We start from the raw sequence: 22,096 nt of genomic DNA on the forward strand, positions 1-22,096 counted from the left end.
TGTGCTTGTTTCAGTAGCCTCTGGTTTGATAGAATGTCCTGAAAGGGTTAGAATAGGCCAGACACACTGGAGCAGAAAGCTATATAGAGAGATCAAACCAATAATTTGGTTTAAAAAATGAGTGTTAGGTTTCAATAGACATTTCTGCAAAGAAGCTGTGTAAATAGCAAACAGGTAGGTGAAAAGGTACTCAGCAATACTAATCATCAGGGAAATGCAAATCAAAACCACAGCTCACTATCACTTCACCCCAGTGAGAGTGGCTGTTACCAAAACAGTGCAGACAAGGGTGTGGGGAAGCGAGAAGCCTCACACATTGCTTGTGGGAATACGAATTAATACAGCCTCTGTGGAAAACAGTGTGGTGACTCCTTAAAAATAAGCTGGCCCTGGTGTTACATACCTGTGATCCTGGCACTCTGGGAGGCTAAGGTGGGCGGATCATGAGTTCAAGCTCAACCAGGTCAACTGAGCAATTTTGTGAGACTCTGCCTCAACAACCCCGAAAAAACAGAAAAAACAAAAAAAACCAAAAAAAACAAAAAAAAAAAAAACAGGAAAACAAAGGCTGGGATATAGCTTGGTGTGATGGTATTGGGCTGAATACCCATTGTTGCCCCCCAAAATGAAAAGAAGTACCGTATGATTCAGTAATCGCACTAGTAGGTATACAGACAAAGGAGTGGAAGTCAGTATGTTGAAGAGATGTCTGCATTCCCATTTTCCTTGCAGCACTTTTGACAGCAGCCAAGAAATGGAAGCAACGGTCTGTCAACTGATGAGTGGGTAAAGAAGTGTGACTCACATATACAATGGAATACTGTGCACCCACAGAAAGAATGGCACCCTGTCACTTGACAACATGGGTGTATTGCAGATTGTTACATTACATAAAGTAAGCCAGATGTACAGACAAGAGGCGCGTGATCTCACTTATGTGTGAAAAATAGAGTAACTTACCGCATTGAAGTTGAGAGTAGAATGATGTTTACCAGAATCTGCAGAGAGGAGGGAGAGAAAGAGAAACAAGAAACTGACAGAAACAGGAAATTTGGGGTAGTATAGCATGACTATAGAGATATTTACAAAAGCCTGCAAGAACAGATTTTAAATCTTCATCATAAAGGAAAATTTGTTTTAGGGTAGGAGACAGACATGTTTAACCTGATGTAAACATTACACAATATAAGCATGTATTGAAACATTACATGTTACATGTAAAATATGTTTTATATGTTAGCTAAAAAAATTCCAATAGTTTCAGAATGTAATGGACAGAAGAGGCTATTTTAAGCTACAGAAAAAATGATATTTAAGTGGGAAAATCATAGGCTACTAAATATATTTTTGTTTATTAACCTTAGACCACAATGTGACTTTTTTTTTTTTTTTTTTGGTACCATAGATTAGGTTTATTAGTTTTGGTGTTGTTGATTTCTTCCAGTACCAATTATTTACTAAGTTGTGTTGCTATTTCTTTGGCACGTTCTAGATTTTCTTTCTTTTAAGGGATGCAAACAGTATAGTACATTTAGATGTTGGAGGATTGCAAGGTTGTATCTCTTTGGGCAAGTTATTATTTCTCAGGTTTTTATCCCGACCCCAGCTTGCTGAAAAGAGGGATGTTTGTTATTTATTTATAGTGTTATTATGAGATTAAATGACGTGCTGCATTAAGTACTTAGTAGTAGTATATGGAGCCTGACTCATAGTTAAATGCTTATTAAATTGAGCTGTGATGAACATTTTGTATAAATGAAATTGATAAGAATTAAAATTGAATAAAAAAAAATCAGTTAACCTCAGGTAGAGTAGGTTATTATTGTTTTGAACACTTTAAAATCAGTTGTGTTTTGGGGATATTCTAAGTGTACTTACATTTGTGTGTTTATTTATTATAATTTACAGACAAAAATACACCCATTTTTAGTGTATTATTGTGAGTCTTGAGAAAGGTGTAGATACTTGTACAACTACAATGGCATCAAAATAATTAGATCATTCATTAGCTGTGGATTGTTTCGTTATCTTATCTATTCCCCTCTGTGTCCCCCTCCTCCCAAAACCCTACCAGCTGCAGGCAACCACTGATCTGCTTTTTGTCATTCTAGATGGAAACTAGATGTGTTAGAATTTCATAGCAGTCATATATCTTGTAATGGTGTTCAGTCGGTGATGGATGGCATATATGACTATTTTCCCATAAAGTTGTAATGAAGCTGAACATTTCCTATCACCTCATACTTTCACTGTACCTTTTGCACATATTTAGATGTACAAATGGTTATCATTGTTTTATAGTTATTGCAGCTGCCTACAGTAATCAGTACAAACCTGTACACACTGAACAGTAGTTGATGACCTTGGATCTGAATATAAGCTTTACTTCCCTAAAGAGGAAACCTGTGCTGAATAAAGTAAAATGAGTTGCTTCAAAATCCAATTATCTCTGTGACAGTTGTGGGCAGAGACTTCTTTCTGGATGATGGTCCCCTTAGACTCCCATTGATGCCTCCTGGCTGAGGGGCAGGTGTATGCCACACTAACGTCCATGTGGCCTCCGTGACAGGGCTGTGCGGGAGGGTGGGGCTGGTTCATTCCCACCTTGTGTGGAGGAAGGGCCTGTCTCTGACACACCCTGGTGGGGTGTGGCTTCTTGGTCATGGTTGGATGCCTTACTATAGTCTACTGGGCTGGGAGAATAGGTTCCCTACTTGGTCATTCCTGACATGGGTAGGGAAGAGGGCTGCAGTTGTTTCCTGTGGTGTTTGATTGCAAGAGAACTGGTTATTAACTAAGAGCTCACTGTCTTGCTAGGGTGCCCTTTTTTTGGTTCTTTGGCTGCAGGTAACAATTGCAAGCTTTTTTTGGAGCCATTTTCCATTGCATCCAACCTAGGTTGGATTGGTACCTAGGCTGGAATTAAGCAAAGAAGAAATCAGTAAATTCATTTTGGAATTCTCAGATTCTGAGAACTGGGTCTGGCTGGTTTAGTTTTTCTGTACATATCAGACTCTTTTTACTTAATATTATGTAATGTAAAGAATTTTTAACTGGACTTAATGGGAAGAGAAGGGAAAAGTACATTTACTCCAGCTTCCCACAAGAGGAAATCTAGGTAGTGATGCATTTTATTATGGATGGTGATACATAGCATTAACAATTGGGTACCTTGCTCATAATAAGGTTTATCTAGTCTAAGCACTCTCAATTATTATTATTATTGTTATTTGTTTGTTTTTTTTGGGTGAGACAGGGTTTCTGTGTCGTTCAGGCTGGTCTTGAACTCACTATGTAGCCAAGGCTATTTTGCTAGCCTTGAACTGATGGTGATCCTCCTGCTCAGCCTCCTGAGTGCTGGGATTGTAGGTGTGTGCCACAATACCTGGCTTTAAGCACTTGCAATTATTAAGTAATGTTTTTCCTTTTAGAAATGATGTAAAAATAGCTGTTTTTCTTAAGCTGCTGTTATAAAAATCAGTGTTCACAAAAATGTAATGTTAGTTACTGTTAATGTAAGAAAAGATTAACATCCAGTAAAACATCCTTTCTTTTAAATTATGACTTGCCTCTGAAGATTAAGATAACACATAAGGTTCAAGATCATGTAACAGAGCAGTTCACTAGGTGCAGGCATTTAATAAATGTTGGTGGACTCTGCTCACTGATGAGTGTTCTGTAAAAGGGTGCAGAGTCTGATCACCTCAGCAGTTGGGAAGGAGCTACCGGTACTGTAGGAGGTGCATTTGGTAGTTGACTTACAGTTATTGAAGCTTGGAAAGTCCTGGCAAGAGCAAAAAAGAAAAACAGCAAAATAAAACAAAAAGAGAAGGTTAGTAAAATAGCTTCTTAGTTTCACTTAGTATTAGCAGGACAGTATTTGTGGATGAGGAGTTTAATCTGTGAAAGATGAAGCAGCTTTAGTACTGATTCCAGAAGTGGTGCACTGCCTGGTTTTTGTTACTTTGATGCTTTGAAAAATAAGAGGCTATGTTTGCGGAAGATGTCTCACGTTCTGGTAAGTGAATTCCTCTTGTATTTTTAAATTTGAAACGAAACTCTGACTCCTTTTAAAGACTTCTCTTATCTTTTGGGTATAATAAGGAAGAACAAAACAGAAATTCACTTTTACAAAGTTCAGGAGATTGACATCGTTTAGATGTGTTTTTCCTGGTTTTAATATAATTTTCTAGCAAATTTTTTCTTATAGAGAAAAAATATTTAAATCATTAATTCTGTTTGTCTTAAATTAGACAGTTTGAAAACTATTTAAAAGTGTTTGTAATTTATTTCTAGATTCTGTGTAGATATCAGACCTTTAAATATACTTGAAATATTTTCAGGAGTTAATATTAAAGAATAATAAAGCCGTATTGGGAGTAAGAAGATGATCTGATGTTATATGGCTGCGTTAGAAAGGTCTTACTGATTCTTTTTAATGTTAGCACATTCTTTTTCCAGAAGAATGCTGATTTAGTTTTTGAATCTGTTTGGATTCCATTGTTTCCATAAAAGAAATAATGAAAGAGGGGACAATTTGATTTTATATGATCTTTACTTTTAAAAAATCCTTTTTGAAAATTATTCTTTCAGATAAAGTATTAAGAGATGTTGAGAACTTTTAATAGAACAGTTGAGAAAGCTAGCTTTATAGCAGTACTTGGAGAACAGCATTTGGTGTTTGGTTTACTTTTATTAATTGGAGACAGATTAAAGGAGAAAAACTGCAGATATTAAAGTGCCAAACAGAAGACAAAATAATTTACTTGCTAATTGGAAATATGGTAAGGAACTGGTCACTGTCAAAGTTGTAATAGTTATGATACATCGTAGTACATTTTGTGCGTTAGACTGTTGAAGCATTACCTCTTACATACTGAGTGAGTGATTTATTTCGTGACTTGGGTTATTTTGAAAATATTCTAAATCATATATGGACTGTATTTCATAAATTGGGGCAATAGTTTATACAGGTAATGCTAGAAAAGATGTTTAGGATTTAGATTTGGTATGGTGTATAAACAACGGGTCTTTCTTTTTCCAAATTCCTTGTCACAGTTTGACTTGAAGCACTTTTGTTTGTGGGCACACCAAATCATTTTTATTAAAAAGAATCACACAAGGGGCTGGGGATATAGCTCAGTGGCATAAGCACCTGCCTGGCAAGCGCAAGGTCGTGAGTTCGATCCCCGGTACTGCAAAAAACAAAAAACAAACAAAAAATCACACAAGTAATACATACTTAACCAAAATTCAACCAATATAGAAATACTTTTTGTGAGAGGTGTATTTCTTCTTTATGATCCACCCTCATCGTCTTTCCTCATGTAGAAATTTAGGTAGCTTTAAAGACTATTTTCTATAGTAAATTTTTTAAACTGAATTATTTGTACCTTCACTCCTATCTTTATATACTGTCTTCCACACCATAAATAAAAATTCAAAACATTATATATGAATGACATTGTTGCTTGCCTAGAATTAAATTTGGAAAATTAAATTTTTTTTTCCACTTAAGATGTTAGTACATTTTGTTTTTGCTAAGGTATTTCAAACTGGTTACTGCTGTAGAAATAATTTAAACTAGGTACTGTCAGGAAAGCTGGGCCTCTGAGCTCTCTCCTGTTCTCACTGCTTAGACCAGCACAGCCTTGCACTTGTCACTGTCATCCATTAACCCCAAGGAGATGAGAGCTGTGAGACAGGGTCTTTTGTAGAGGCAAGATGTCTTTCCAGTCAGCTCTCATATCATGTAGTTCTTACTCTAAAACCTCTTCATCGTAGGGCTGAAAATGCACATGACATCTTAAAAATTAACTAATATAGACAGACAGGAGCACTGTAACATAATGGGGTGTTTTCAGTCCATTTTAGCCAATGTGGTGTGTCTCAAGAGAATGCACGTCAGAGTCGAGCTTTTTACTTAGGATTTCCCCTGCACTCCACTTGCTCTCACTAGCAGTCCAGGGAAGGAAAGACATTGCAGTGGAAAGCCACTGACAAGGAATTCATAGAAACTTTCCTCCTCCCTCTTTTCCTACTTTTGCCTTTTTCAAGTGGAAGAGGGGCAGTTTAAATAAGGAATTTTCCAAAGTGGAGAGTCAGCAATTACGTAGTGAAAGCATATTTAAGGAGAAAAGTTTAGAAACTTACTTTTTTTTTTTTTTTTTTTTTTTTTTTCTCAGGTACCGGGAACTGAACTCACGACCTTGCGCATGCCAGGCAGGCGCTTTTGCCACTGAGCTAAATCCCCAGCCCCTAGAAACTTTCAAAATAATCCTGTATTATATCTGCCATTGTTTTGTTGATTTTGATATGTTGACATTCAGAAGGTATTTATTGATTTCATGTTGCAGAAGGCTTTTTTCCTGTTCATTTTACTTTGGACCTAAGATTAGGCTGTGGGTTGTATGTGTATGCACATAAGCAGTTTAATTTAATCATAATGAAAAGGAAATGAAATGACTTTAGATAGATCCTTTTGAATCATTGCTTACTTGTTATCATTTACACTGTAAAACAGCAACAACAAACTTCAGGAATACAGGAGACCAGCATTTTAGGTTAGAGACCTAAATCAGTCATTTCTAGACTAACTTGTAAAATATGGGCCTAAAGTTGGCTGCTCAAAGCTAAAATAGTAGGTATATACCAAATAAGCATTTAAATTCTGCTCACTTTCCTTGTTCTTTTTTTTTTTTAAAGTATATGACTTTATTCCTTATTCTTTTGGTCTTTTTTTTTTTTTTGAGACAGGGTCTCGCTCTGCAGTTCAGGCTGGCCTTGAGCTCACTTTGTGGCCCAGGCTGATCTCGAACTCGCAAGGATCCCCCTGCCTCAGCCTCCCAAGTGCTGGGATTACAGGCGTGCACCACCACACCTGGCTATTCCTTATTCTTTAGTGATACCACTTTCTCATACTTTTAAGTTATACTTTTGTAAAGTAGGAAGTACTAATTTTATAACATTTCTGGAAATCCAGAATGATAAATTAAAAATAAGTATAGTTTTAGTTTTTTAAGTTTAAGCAGAGCTGCAACCTCCCTCATTTAGAAATAAAAAGGTCTTGTCATCTCATTTAGTTTTTATTACTCTTTTTGACCTTTGATTTTATGAAATAGAAGTTAATTGCTTTGTTTTCATGTCATAATGTGCTGCCCACGATGAGATAACCAGATTATTAAATGAAGATATTACAACAGGAAGGAGCAGTTTGTGAATTTTGTTGAGTATATTTTCAGTTATGTGTTTTTGGCTAGTTTAGTCAAAGGGAAGTATCTTTGATTACCTTAATAGGTGAAGAACATCTGTATCTTCTCCAGCCTTGTTAGCTCCCTGCAATTTGCTTATATTTTTTATTCTCTGTTAACCTACTTCCTTCCAGTCAATCTTTTACATTCTTATCCATGTGGAAATTATCCATATTACATTTTTCTCTTGGCCAGTTTGTATTGATGGTACCTTTTATGCAGGAGGCTTCTCTAGTTCAAGAAAGGGATTCAGAGTTTTTCTGTGTTTTTGGTTTTGCTATTTTTTGTTTGTTTGTTTGTTTGTTTGTTTGAAGACAGGGTCTCGCTATGTAGTTCAGGCAGGCCTTGAATGCACTGTGTAGCTTAAGCTGGCCTCAAATTTGTGGCATTCCCCTTGCCTCAGCCGCCTGCGTGCTGGGATTACAGGTCGGTGACAACATGCCCAGCCAGTTTTTCTGAATTTGCTGTTCATGTACACTTTCTAACCCTACACAGTTTCCTGGGTCTCCTGGAGTCATTTTTAAAGTCCAAAAGGGAGTGAAATTGGTAGAAAGTACTGCAATATACTTTATTGCATAGGTGTTTAAGTAAAAGGTAATAGTGGACAGAGGAATAGTGAAGTGCTGGGATCTTACTGACACTCTGTTGGTACTTTGTGACATTTTCTGTTGACAGTGATGGCCAGAGTAGTCTGGAGCACTGGTTGTCTCAAAACTGGGAAATGAAGTAGGTTGTTGAGAGTGTGTCTAGCTGCACAAGGGGTTGTATTGGCCAGGGGTTCCAGAAGAGGAGAGGGTAGACTCCAACGTGATCTTTGCTCTATCTAAGAACTTGGTGCGAGCCTTGAGGTCACTTGGTGCAGATGATAACATCTTAGTGGACTCTTACGTATTTGGAAGGCTATAATCATGAGTTTTTCCCATTATTGTAGACTACATTTTAAAGTTCCTTACCTCTGTTCCTTTGTTGTTTTTGTCCTCAGAAGATTTATTACATTTAATATTCATGTCACAGAGAATATTGAAGGTTCATAAAACAGTTTTAAATGTTGAGTAGTGAATTAATATGTGGTATTCATACAGTTTTTATTAAATATAACACAGGTGTCCAAGATTATGTGGAATAGAACCAAAGTAAAGCCGGGCGCGGTGGCACACACCTGTAATCCCAGCACTCGGGAAGCTGATACAGGAGGATCATTGCGAGTTCAAGACTAGCCTGGGCTTCAAAGTGAGCTCAAGGCCAGCCTGAACTGCATAGTGAGACCCTGTCTCAAAAAGAAAAAAAAAAAAGAGCCAAAGTATATACCCAGATCATTTGTCTCCTGATCCTATACTCTGCCACATTTGTGTACAAACTCCCCACTGTGAATGTAATCATTCCAGAGGAATGGGACTTGAACTCAAAGGGAGGTGCTTGTTCTCCTGTACTGGAAAATAACAACGCTTGTCCCAGGGTGTGACGTATATTTTATTTATTGATTGGTTGGAACTGGTGATTGAAGCCAAGGACTCATTAAGTTGGCCATTCTAGGTGTGAACTTGATATGCTTTCGGCTCAGCCTACAGAGTAGTTGAGATTATAGGTGTGTATCACCCAGTTTGGCTTACTATTAAGTTTTAAAAATAGTTCTCAATAAAGGCTGTTTTTTATTAACACTCCCCCGCCCACACGCAGATGCCTCCTCATCTTTAAGTGCTTGTCAGTGTGTTTCATAGGACAGATCCCTGGATGTAGATTTGTAAGTCGAGGCTACACACATTATAGCTTTGCCATATTGCCTTTCAGCTGGGCTATCAAATATTTAAAATTCTTCTAGGTTTGTAAAGTAAGTCTTATAAGAATAATGCTATTTATTTTTATTAGCTTCTCAGTCTTCATGTGTTTAATGTTTGTTTCATTTGTGAATTACCTGTTCATAGAGTTTGCTCATTAAAAAGATGAAGATTTCTTAATTTTGTAAGATAATAAACTCACCAATACTTTTTATTCTGTTTTTTTTAACCTTCTTTACTTTTTTATTACAACTTTTGTCATGCAGAAGATGTTTGATTCATGGTGATGTGTTGCTTGATGACAGAGGCATTCTGAGGAATTTGTGGTTTTTGAACATAATAGAATGTACATACAGAGCCCCAGCTGGTATAGTCTGCTGCACACCTCGTGTACATGGTGTGTGTCTGTGTCTGGTTCAGCCTGCTGCTCCTTAGACTAGGCCTAACACAGCAATGTGAGAATGGTGTAGTCCAGGGACATTGTAAACCTGGGAGCTGTGAGGCTGTGGCCAGAGAAACACGGATTCACAGCAAGCTTTTTTTATGTAGAAGGAGTACACCCGAAGCAGTTGCCCAAGTGAAGAACTAAAGTATCATCTTGGACTCTCTTCTTAGGTCCTATTTGATGGATTATCAAGATTATGACTTTTGAATATTTTCTGAATCTTTCAAAATTTCTCTGTTTTGTCACTATCATAACTTGGAGCATGTTCAATCTGTTCATCTATTACCTTATTCTTTCTTACTGCATAGAGTGATTTTGTTCCCTACATTTAAAAAATTCTATGACAGAGTCTTACGATCCTGAACCATGCAGTTCAGGTTTTCTGCTATGACGCCGTGTTTTATGGTATCTGCTTCTGCTGTCTTGGGTATTGATATTGGCCACTCTCAACGCTTTCCTTCTCCAGGGTCCAGCTAAACATAGTGTGACCTTAGTTCCTCAGAAGCTCCCTGTGCCCTCTGATTGCCTATATGCTCTTTTTTCCTGTCAGGACCCTCTTCCTCTTCTTCCCCTGCACCTTGCCAACACTGTTGTTTCTGTCTCAGTAGAGATGCCACTTTCTCTGTGAAGCCCTTCTGACTTGCCTTGTCACCATGGAATCTGTATTAGGAAAACTTCCCATGTTAGGTGTCCAGTGCTTTGTACTTAGAGCACATATCATAAAAAATTTATGGGCTATATAATTCATGTGCCATAAGTCTCATCCACTTAAAGTGTAAGATGTAATGAGTTTCCAGCAGTTGCATGCAATCATGAAGTCATTGAACAATGAAGCTATAGAATGTTGAAATTATTTCTAAAAGGTCTCTTCCACTCTTCACTCTTTTTCCCCTCTTCCCTGTCCCCCTTCTCTAGGGAACCACTGACCTGCTTTTCTTTTTTTTTTCTATAGATTTGCCTTTTCTTGAAAATTTTTTACTTATTTTGAGTCTGACTTCTTTCAATCAGAACTTGAAATTCATAGATTCATTTTTGTTTATCAGTAATTGGTTCTTTTTATTGTTTGGGTGGTATTCTATTGTTTGCTCATTTACTGTGCCGTCTTCAGTTTCTCTGTAGTTTCTAGTTTTCCTGTCAGCTCTTTCTTGATTCCTGGTACTGTACTTCTTTTATTCTTTGCTAGGTTGTTGCATTCCAGGTGTCTCAATTATAGTTCTCCTCACTTTAGCACAATCTTTAATGAATGTTATTTAAAGATTTATGGGTTTGATATCATAGTAAAATAACACCTTTTAGGAGGAAAAAATTTCTATAAAAGTCATCATTTTTCAACTAGTTATGCCAGAGATTCTCATACTTTCTGGCTTATAACACCCTAAGTGTTTTAGTCATTACTGTACTTCATGGTGCCCCTAGAGTTTAGGGCCTAGATCAAAAGAAGTACTTCAGAATTACACTAACTGTTAGAATAAAATAACTTAGAAAGTTATACTGTAACTGGTTAGACATTTAAAAAAGAAGAAACAGGGAATAAAGTTTGTAATATTCTTAACTGCAGTTATTACTGTTAGGTTGTATACACCTCTGGGCACTCCTCAGCTCTCAAATACTGGAATTTGATAACCAGTGCACTCACTCATTTCTTGTTCCACATTGACTTTCATGTTACTTGCTTTCTTTCTTAGTAACTTCCCAGAGCCCACTTCACAAATACTGAACATAAGTCCTTCAGAAGAAGCATGAAACAGACTAATGTTGAATTTATGATCTTTTGTGAGCTAGTGGCTCCTCTTGTCTCACATATGTATTGTTGTTTTCCCCTTTACTGATAAACTCTTTGGGAGTTTGCTCCAGTACCATAAGAACCATGAATCTATGCAAAGGTGTGCAACAGTTGAGCGTAAGGCACTGTTTTAATTTTTCTGTTTTTTTTTTTTTTTTGGTTTTCAGTTTTGCTTCTTTGAGGCAAGGTCTCACTATGTAGCCCAGGCTGGCCTCAAATTTGCTTATATAGTGCAGACTGGCCTCCAACTCATGCTGAACCTCTGGCTCAGCCTCCTGAGTGCTGAGATTACAGGTGTGTGCCATCATGCTCGGCATTAATTTTTCTTTATTTTTTTCTCAATCTAATTTAATTTTTCAACCTGAATTGGAATAGTTTGCATTGCAGTTTAAAAACTAGCAAGTTATCAGTTCTCTGGTACTGTTTGAAAAATATTCATTTTCTGAGTATTCTTTCACAACTTGAAATCCACTGTACTTTATAATCTTAAGTAGTTTTAAAACTTGCTATAATAATTATTCTAGTTTAATCCATAAAGTTAAGGAAACTGCTTAAAAAGCAATAACACAAAGTGTTTTGCTATGTTCAGTTTTATATGTATGTATACATATATGTATAATGTATGTATAATAGATGCATATATACACACATGTATAATGTATATCCACGTTACATATGCATATACATTATAATGTATACGTAATGTATGTGCATATAAAATATATATTGTAATATATACATCTAAGTATATATAATATATACATCTGTAGCTTTTTAGTATAAAATAGATTTTTATTGTATAGTCTTTAAGGCATGCTCCCCAAATAACAGTAACTGATAGCTAAGATGGAATGATTATCCATGTTACTTGTTAGTACGTAGGTTGTATTGCCATAAACATTTCAATAGAGACTGATGCAAGAGGTTTTGTTTTGTTTTTGTTTTTTTGATGGAACTGTGGGTTGAACCTGAGACCTTCACATTCAGCTGCATCCCCAGGTTTTTTATTTTTTATTTGGAGATTGGGTCTTGCTAAGTTACTAAGTTAGCTAAGTGGGCTCAAACTTGTAATTTACAGTTTTCCCCTACTTTTTAAAAAAAACTTTTATTAATCAAGTTTTTCTTCAGTGGAGAATGATGGCAGCATGCCTTCTCACATAGGGTTACTTAGACTCTTGGGCCAAGGATATAGTTCAGCGGCATAGCACCTGCCTGGCAAGCACAAGGTCCTGAGTAATTCCTGGTACGAAAAAAAAATATATGTGTGTGTGTGTATATATATATATATATATATATATATATATATATATTCTAGCCTGCCTTTGCCTTTGTTTACATTTTGCCTTTTAGCTGACTAGTCCCTCCCTCCTTTGCTCCTTTCTTGAGCCAGGGCTACAAGTGCCCTGCCATTGAGTTGTACCCTAGCCAGCACTCCAGTTTTTGATGGTGATTTAATTATTTTAAAACAAGCACATACTCTTTTAGATAACACATTAAAATGTGGATTCCTGTAACATAAGACTTTTTGTCCAGGTGTGTTTTTTTTTGTCCAGGTTTAATACTGGAATAATTTTATGTAGTTGGAATACGAATTCTTTGTTAACTCCAAGTAGAAACTGCCTCTGGTTAATTTTTTTTACTTCCTGATTACTTTCAACAAATTGTTAAATTTTATATTAAATGTGTGAAGTTGGCATCTGATGTCATTCTTTACCTCCCAAATATGGAACATTAGCTTTCCAAGTACCATGTACTTTACAATGACATCTTTTCTTACCTTCACTGTTATAAATTAAATTTGTCTGATTATAGACTTCCTCTTTTGTTTCAAATAGTGATATGTTTGTTTTTATGCTAATACCACACTTATTTATTGTGTTATTATAATTTTTCTTAAGGTCTTTCAACTGCCTTTTTCTTGAGGCTGTTGCTGGCCTTTTGTTTTTCTACATACATTTAGAACTAGTTTATTAAATTGTTACACCAAGTCTTTGATGTATTTATTAGTTACTTCACATAGTTATGTCAATTTGAGTGGAAAATTGATGTCTTTAAGACACTGAGTTTTAATCTTTGTGTATAGTATAACTTCTTTTTTACTTGTATTCTTCCATGTTTTCCTGAAAAACTTCACACTGTTTTTCCACAGTGGTTTACTTATCTTCTTTATACCTGTGAGTTAGAGTAGAAGCTGTCAAGCTAAAGCCTACAGGACACAATCTGTATGTACCCCAGTCTTTTTAAGGCCAATAATGCAAGGGTGCTAGTTAAGAATTGTATAAGTAATGGGGAAAAAACGTAAAAGAATGTGAAATGACATGTAAAAGTCATGTGAAAATTAGAATTTTGGTGTCCACCAATACTTTTATTGGAACACAGTAATACCTCAGTTGAAGAATACTTCTGTTTGTGAACAATTTGGTTGGCAAACAGAAACATTCTGCAAAATTTGCTTCCATTTGCAAACTCTGCATCTGCTGACAAACATGACCTCAGCCATCTTCCCCACATGAACACAAATGTGGCCATCTTCCCTAGAATCATAGAATAAGTTAAGTTTGTGAACCGAGTTACTGATGTATGTGTATTCATTATTGTGCGATAGCATTTGTGTTATAGGTGACATAAGTGGTTGTTCCAGTGGTGTCTGGCCTGCAGATCACAAAATGTTGGCTATCCAGTGCCTCACAGAAGAAGTTTTCCCACCTCTGACTTAGAGATATTTGTCTTATGTTTTTTATGTATCGAGGATTGTTTTGTATGTTGAGATAAAGGTTGGGTAAGGTTTCGATTTCCTTTTCATCTCCAGTTTCAGTAAGGCGTGAACTTGTACTTATGGTGCTGACCAAAATGAGTCCCATTCTTCATTTAGATTTGAGCAGAGTGAGAGGTTGGAAACTTGCTATCATAATTAACATAGTAATCATTATACTTATTTTGCTTTTTGGTTTGAGGGATCTACTGTTAATAAAGTACAACTTAATTTATCTTTTTACTGATTTCCCCCTCTATAGGAAATTAAACGAGAGACGGACTCTAAGGATGACAATTTGCCTATCAAACGAGAGAAGCATGGAAATGTAGCAAGTCTTGTACAGCGAATAAGCACTTACGGCCTTCCAGCTGGAGGAATTCAGCCGCATCCACAAACCAAAAACATTAAGAAGAGTATGTAAATGATTCCATTCCTGCTTAATTATGCCAAAATAGGAGGATATGTTCTAGCTGTTCGTATATTCAATTCTCTACAGCAGACTGTAGTAACTTCACCTTACTCTCATGTTACTGGTTACTGGCCTGTCTTCGTTGCTTTTTTCTCATTGCTGAGACAAAATACCCAATCCCCAAAATTAAGGAAAGAAAGGCTTATTTAGCATACAGTTTGTGGAGGTTTCAGTCCATACTTGGCTGGCTCCAAGGCAGAGTGGTGCATGGCAGAGGGCAAAGGGCAGAAAACAGCAAAAGCAACAAGAGCAAAAGGGAGGAGGGGTGGCAGGCAGCCTCTTTCCCTCCCTTACATTGTATGCAAAGTCTGCCCCAGGGCAGGTGTAGCACTCACATCCATAATTCCAACATTGAATCATGAATCAATCATAAACTGTAGAAGCCCTCCCAACTCCTGGTACCAAATTCTGTCTTGGCTACTTTTTTCTCATTGCTGGGACAAAGTACCTGACACCTAAAATTAAGGAAGGAAAGGTTTCTTTAGCTTACAGTTTGTGGAGGTTTCAGCCTATACTGGGCTGTTTCCAAGGTAGAGTGACACGTGGCAGAGGACAGGCATTCATGGTGGTGGAATGCAGCAAAAGGGAGGAGTGGCAGAGAGTAGCAAGCCACTTTCCCTCCCTTATATTGTAAGCAGGTAATCTTCACCCAGGGGGCATGTGGCATTCACATAATTTCTATGCCCTCCTCTTGTATAGGCTCAGGATGAATACAAAGGAAGCACCCTGGCTCCCTGCTGAGTCACATAGTTAAACTTTTCAAATTGACACAATAAACAACATCCCAGAAGGGTAAGGGTATGTTCTTCTTACGCCAAGATGCAGAATTACTGAGTCACTTGGGCAAACCTCTACACTCCCCAAGTTAACACAGTGTATCAACTACAACATGGCCCATGTAGTAAATCTTCAGTTTTAGTCATGTGGAATCTGTAATATATTGGTACCCAGCATGAGTATCTGACAGCCACCTGTAGGAATTATAAATTGACATATAAGGTATTGCTTTCTTATTAATATTAGACTCTTTTAGATTAACACCTTAACTGTACTCTGTAACATTTATTTATTAGAACGCTGAAATGTCAGATCATCTATAGCAGTGTAGACACAAGAATTTTAGATAGTTGTTTTTCTTCAGTGGTTAGATACCTGAACATAGCCATTTAATATCCAGAGAGATTGGCCCAGCAGAGTTCCCTTTAGATACTCTTTAAATATTTTTAAGAAAATATAAATTTGTAAGAAAAAGACTTCATAGAAAAATACATAAATTTGTAAGAAAAAGACTTGATAGGAAAACTTAGTTTGTCTGTGTGTCCAACCAAAACAACCAAAAAAAACCAACAAAAAAAATCTGTGTGTTTTAAAGTGAATCTGCATGTGTTTTGATTTGTTGTAAGCAATTGAAAAGTAGATTTTTGCATGAGTCTGCTGCGGTTTGTTTAGTAGAATGAGGACTGGATTTTATTGGTGTGGTGAACAGTTTTTCTCTAGACCTCTCTGTGTGTTGTTGGCTTATGTAGTCATGAGGCCAGTGAAACTTGTGCTACCACACTTCATTATGCAAATTAATTTCTCTGGTAAAACAGGTATTTTTCCAGAGCAAGAGTTATGTTGTTTGAGAAAAAGTTGGTAGCAAAAGTCTCTGAAGAGAACAAGTTTGCATTTCTTAAAACCAAAACAGATACAAATTACATTACTTGTCACACCTTTTTAAAATCAAACACAAAGATAGTGGTAGGGCCAGTGATACAGCTCAGTGGCACAAGCACCTGCCTGGCAAGTGTAAGGTTCTGAGTTTGATTCCTGGTACCAAAAAAAAAAAAAAAAAAAAAGATTGTGGTAGAGTACTGTGCTTAGATGTAAAAAGTTGGCATCTTTTGACTTCTCTCTCTTTTTTTTTTTGGTACCAGAAGTCAAACTCAGGACCTTACATTTGCCAGGCCGGCACTTATGCTGCTGAGCTATATCCCCAGTTGACTTCTTTTTTTTTTTTTTTCTCCGGTACCGGGAACTGAACTCATGACCTTGCGCTTGCCAGGCAGGCGCTTTGCCGCTGAGCTAAATCCCCAGCCCTCCCAGTTGACTTCTCAACTCTGTGTTCAGTGTGGAATATTAGTACTTAATTCACTTTACATTTGAAAGAAATTGATCCCACATGGACTCTGCTGTTGATGTCACTGGTTGCTGACTTCCTTTGTGAGCAGAAAGTGATGCTACGGAGAAGTGATTATTTTTTTATCTAGTTAATAATTTCTTGAATGAAAAGGTACATTGAGATTGGTACTGGTAGATTACTTGTAGGTGTACTGAAAGGAATTATGTTGCACATGAAAAACTAGTTGACGGAATACTACACATTGCTTCAGTTCCACAAAATGTGGTAGGGAATAGTTTGCTTCCTGTCTGAGTCAGTGCTGGAGACACTAGTGAAGATTTTGTGTGTTATCAAATTATGGCCACTGTCTGCATTTTTGTAACATACCTTTTGGAAGAATGGATATATTAGTTCAGGCTCTGCTCTTTGATGTGGAAATACTCTGATGTCTGTGGAAGAAAGATTCATTCAGATGACTCCTTCCTGGCCGGGCTTGGTGGCACATGCCTGTAATCCCAGCATTTGGGAGGCTGAGACAGGTGGATTGCTATGAGTTGAAGGCCAGCCTGGGCTACAAAGTGAGTTCAAGGCCACCCTGAACTGCATTGGTCTCAGAAAGACTCCTTCCTGGTACAGCCTTCTAATGGGAGATAGGACATTGTTTTCTATCTTTTTAAAAAATTTAAGTCTACAAAAAGGTGAAGGAATAGTTATGCAGTGAACCGGTATGCCCTTCTCCTAAGTTTGCAGTTAACATTTTGTCACATTGGCTTTGTTGTCTTCTTCTTTTTTTTTTGTTTTGAGACAGATTCTCACCTTGTGGTCCAGACAGGCCTCCAATTTAGCAGTCTCCCTGCATCAGTCTCCCAAGTGCTGGGATTACAGATGAGCGCCACCACGCCCTTTGGTTTCTTTCTTTCTTCTTTTTTTGGTTTTGTATTCTATATACAAATATCTATATACAAATATCTATATACAAATACTACTACTTTTTTCACTTAATCGTTGAAAATACATTGCAGACATTGTGTTTTACTCTTGATGAATTTTTTCTTTTTGGTACCAATAATGTTTCTAAGATTTTAAGTGTTAAGTAATGTATCTTAGAAGTATAGCTAGTGTCTTGACCAGCTTGAACCTTTCATGTCATGGTATAAATACGAGATTCTTATTTCCAAAGATAAGACAGCATTTTTAAAGACTGAATCATATAGAAAATGGCTGAATCACTCTTAACATTTGGTGACTGTATGGTCACTGATGGAGTTGACTTCTAGAGAATTAGGTGATCTAAACGTGTTGAAACTGGCCTTAGTTAGAACTCAAGACTTCTGACTTCCAAGCACGTGATAGTTCTCTTGCAGCATTGCATCTTTCTGTTTAGAAAGCATTTAGAGATATTTATGGTCAAGATTTGATGTAGTGAAATTCTGATTTTTTGCATTACTTCTCAGGATTCTTCTTTGTTGCCACCTGTCAAACCCTATTTTGTTGGTAAAAATACCCCTTTGATCCAGAATGTCTGTCACATTTGTCTTACTAATTCTTGCATACTGTGTTGTTCACCTTTCCCTGTATAACTCTATTCTTCCTGAAAGACATCTATTTCTCCTTTAATTCAGACTGTACTTTCTGTTAACTTTTGGAATACTTGAAGTTTGTACTGTTTTACTAATTGTGTGTTCACGCAGATCACTAGTTGTTTAGTTTTTCAAGTGTACATTTAAATTATTAGGAAGAATATTGGTAGGATTGTTGGTGGTAGGCTGCTAATGAATTGTGGCCCTTCTGGGACAATATTAGTTGATGATCTGCATGGTTAAACCTAAATGCTTATTCATTAACTCATTTGCAGATGTTTAATGGATGCTGCTGTGGTTTGAATGATAGTCCAAAACTCAGGTTGAAGCTTAATCCTCATTGTGGTGGTATTAAGAGATGGGGTCTTTGGCAAGTGTTAAGAGGGCTGTGTCCTGGTGAAGAGAGTAGTACCTTGTGAAAGGGCCGAGGACAGTAGCTTTCTGCCCTTCCACCTCGGCCAAAGTGATGACTATATAGCAAGGGGGTACTCACTACACATTGAACTTCCTGGCACCTACTAGCCTTCGGAATATGACAAAAAAATTCTATTTATAAATTTTTCAGTCTCAGAATTTTGTTAAACAGCACAGACTAAGATCGATACATTGTGCAAACCAGGCTCTTACACTGGCTGCTGGAAAGAGAGCAGTCAACAAACCCAGTGTCAGTTATTCTTTAGCCTGTAGAGTAGAAGGGGATACTCACAAGAAAACAAGTCACTGCGTCGTGTTAAGAGGAAAAAGGTGAGTTATCAGTACTAGGTAGGATATGACTTCGGTCAGGCAGGGTGTGTGACACTGTAGAAGCACAAAGGAAGAATCCCTAGTCTATAAGGTTGTTTGAGAGTTAGTATTTTCTAATTGAGAACTGAAAAGGAATTGAAGCAAGACAAAGTGAGCTTTATGGATGAAAGCATCCTTGGTGAAAGAAACAAGATACTTAAGTTTCAGAAATAATTGGGAATGTCATGTTCAAGGCATACGTTCTGTTTAGTCACCTGTGTGGGCCCTGTGATGAAAAACATGGTATGTGACTTAAAGTGCTCTTTTTCTTTTTTGTCTTTTTGAGACAAGGTCTCCCTATGTAGTTCAGGCTGGCCTTGAGCTTACTTTGTAGCCTAGGCTGGTCTTGAACTTGCAGCAATTTTCCTGCCTCAGCGTCCCGAGTCCTGGGATTACAGGGGTGCACCACCATGCCTGGCAAAAGTGCTTTTTCAAATGATCTTTTAACCTGATTTTTTCTCTTTGTTTCCTTTAGGGGCCAAGAAACGTCAGTGTAAAGTTCTCTTTGAGTATATTCCACAGAACGAGGATGAGCTGGAGCTGAAGGTGGGAGATATCATTGATGTTACTGAGGAGGTAAGGATGCCATGGGAGTGGTAACCAGCTGTTATACAAGTGATAGTCTGAGTTTAAAAAAATGCTTTGGAAGAATTTATGCCAGTTTGTTTTTAATAAAATTTAAAGGTGTAGATTTTCTTTATTCATCCATGTTCTATACTAGTATTTATATATTATAGCTATATATATATATATACATATATGTATATATATCACTCGAGGAATTAGAAAAAAATATATTGTAAGCTAAAAATGAAAAAATGAGAGCATGGAAGAGTTTTTTTGTGATACCGAATTTACTACAGGCACAGAGCAGAAGAGTTTTTTTGTGATTCCGAATTTATTGCAGGCACAGAGCAGTACCTTTTGCATAATAAAGGGATGCAAAATAGAAGCTTGTTGAAGCCTTCCTGTGTTGGAATTTTTTTTTTTTCCTGGTACCAGGAATTGAATTCATGACCTTGCGTTTGCCAGGCAGGTGTTGTGCCGCTGAGTAAATCCCCAGCCCCTGTGTTTGAATTATTATAATCAAATATTATCCATAAATACCTCTTCTGCCTGGGCATGGTGGTGCACGCTTGTAATCCCAGCACTCAGGAGGCTGAGACATGAGGATTGTTACTAGTTCAAGGCCAGCCTGGGCTACCTAGTGAGTTCAAGCCAGTCTGAACTACATAGTGAGAAATTATCTCAAAATAAACAAACAAACCACTCCCCCACTTTTCTATAGTCTTAATATTTTAGAATGAGATATAAAAGCATTTTAAAAGTCACTTTTCATGTCTCTGCTTTCATCATTGAAGGAGTATTAAAGTTTCGTTTGGCACAGGGAGATCCCATTTTCAAAGCATATATTTTGATTCATACCGTACTTTAAGTGTAATTTGCCACTAACGTTTATGTTAACTTCTGGTGTATTTATTCAAAAAAACAGTTCTAAAAAAACCAAAAAATAGTTCTGTTTTATTTTCGTGTGGTCACAGTAATGAAACATTTATTGAGCCTGTGTTATATCTGAAATACTCTGCTCTTTCACATTTATTATTTCCTTTAAACTTCTAAACAATCTAACATGAGAAGAATTTTTGGGTTTTCATGTTTGTTTGTTTCGAGACAGGGTAGCCCAGACTGGCCTTGAACTAGTAACAATCCTCATGTCTTGCTGTGTGATTCAGGCTGGTCTTGAACTCATGGCTGACCTCCTGCCTCAGCCTCCCAAATGCTGGGGTTACAGACGTGTGCCACTACACCTGGCCTCAGGATGAGAATTTTTATCCTCACTTTGTACAGGGAGAGATTACAGATAAGTGATTGGCTGAGGCAACAATGCTTGTGGTTGTGTGGGTCAGGAGTTCAGATGAAGCATTACAGGTCTAGCTGCCTGTGTCCCATAGTGTCTGGGGCCTCAGATGGAGGGTTCAAAGCTGGGGAGTGGTGGAGTCATAGTAACGTTCTTGTACTCAAAGTCTAATGCCTATCAACCTCACAGGCTAGAGCTGCTACCCAGAGAACCATTTTGTAGCCTTTATTTAGGTTGGCTTTCTTACAGCTTGGGGGCTTCTGAGTACTCAGATGTATAATATTGAGCACCCCTAATCTGAAAATATGAAATATTTTAAAATGTAAACCTTTTTGTATACTGATGTAATGCTCAAGCTGAAAAAGTCTCAGATTTTTGGAGTGTTTTGGATTTTTGATTTTTGGTTAGGGATACTCAATTGGAAATGTTGATACAAATATTTGAAAGTTTGAAAAACTCCGAGATCTGAAATGCTCTGGTTCCAAATATTTTGAATAGGGGCACTGAATTTGTAACTTGAAGCAAGTTCACAGCTCTGAGTGTAAGCATTTCAGCAGGTGTGTTGAGCTGCCTTTACAGTGTAGCCTTGGAAGTGCTAGTGTCACTTCCACTGTGTTTTGTTGGCTACAAGTACAGCCCATTAAGATGGAAGGCGAAGGACACAAAGATCACTTCTTACGGGAAGAGTGTTCAGACCACAGTTGTGAGATGGAGATCTTAGTGTTTAGTGCAGCCATTTTCACCTAACCTTATGTGTGGTGTAGGGGAGTCTAAATTTAAATCCATGCAGTCTGTTCTTGAATACGTGTTCTTTACAACTATGCTGTTCTGCCTCCCAGGAATTCCTGGACTAAGTAAGCCTTGATTACACTTGCAGATTAATTACATACTTGCAGATCGTTAAGGTTCAAGTACAGATGATAATCTGATGTTTCTGTCTCTTTGCTGTGCAGTTTGGTCCACTTAACCCCATCCCATCTGTTGTGAATCACTTGCAGTCCTCTGGTACTTCCTTAAGTCTGCTAAAAAGTTTAAACGGTTCATGCTTACTCCATTACCTTGCTCCCTCAGACAGCTTGTATTCTACCTTTCATGAACAAATCGTTTATTTTTTTATTTTTTATTTTTTCCGGTACCGGGAATCAAACTCACGACCTTGCACTTGCCAGGCAGGTGCTGTGCCGCTGAGCTAAATCCCCAGCCCCAAATCATTTATTTCTGTGTTGCCGTATTTTTCATATGCTTTTTACTTGGAAAACTCTTACTCAGGTTTTAATATATTCTTTTGTCCTTTGAG

At 37.3% G+C, this 22,096-nt stretch overlaps 1 protein-coding gene across 1 annotated transcript in view; it reads left to right on the plus strand.

Annotated features, from left to right (window-relative positions):
- Positions 1-22,096, plus strand: part of Cd2ap (CD2-associated protein) — a gene marked incomplete at its 5' end in the record, with an annotated part of 81,616 nt that overhangs the window by 9,996 nt on the left and 49,524 nt on the right. The window contains 2 exon segments of the mRNA XM_013517016.1: positions 14,268-14,421; positions 19,417-19,517. Of these exon segments, the coding sequence (XP_013372470.1) occupies positions 14,268-14,421; positions 19,417-19,517 (255 nt within the window).

Source organism: Chinchilla lanigera, unplaced genomic scaffold (genome assembly GCF_000276665.1).
Source record: "Chinchilla lanigera isolate Chin_1 unplaced genomic scaffold, ChiLan1.0 scaffold00036, whole genome shotgun sequence".
NCBI classification, from domain to species: Eukaryota; Metazoa; Chordata; class Mammalia; order Rodentia; family Chinchillidae; genus Chinchilla; species Chinchilla lanigera.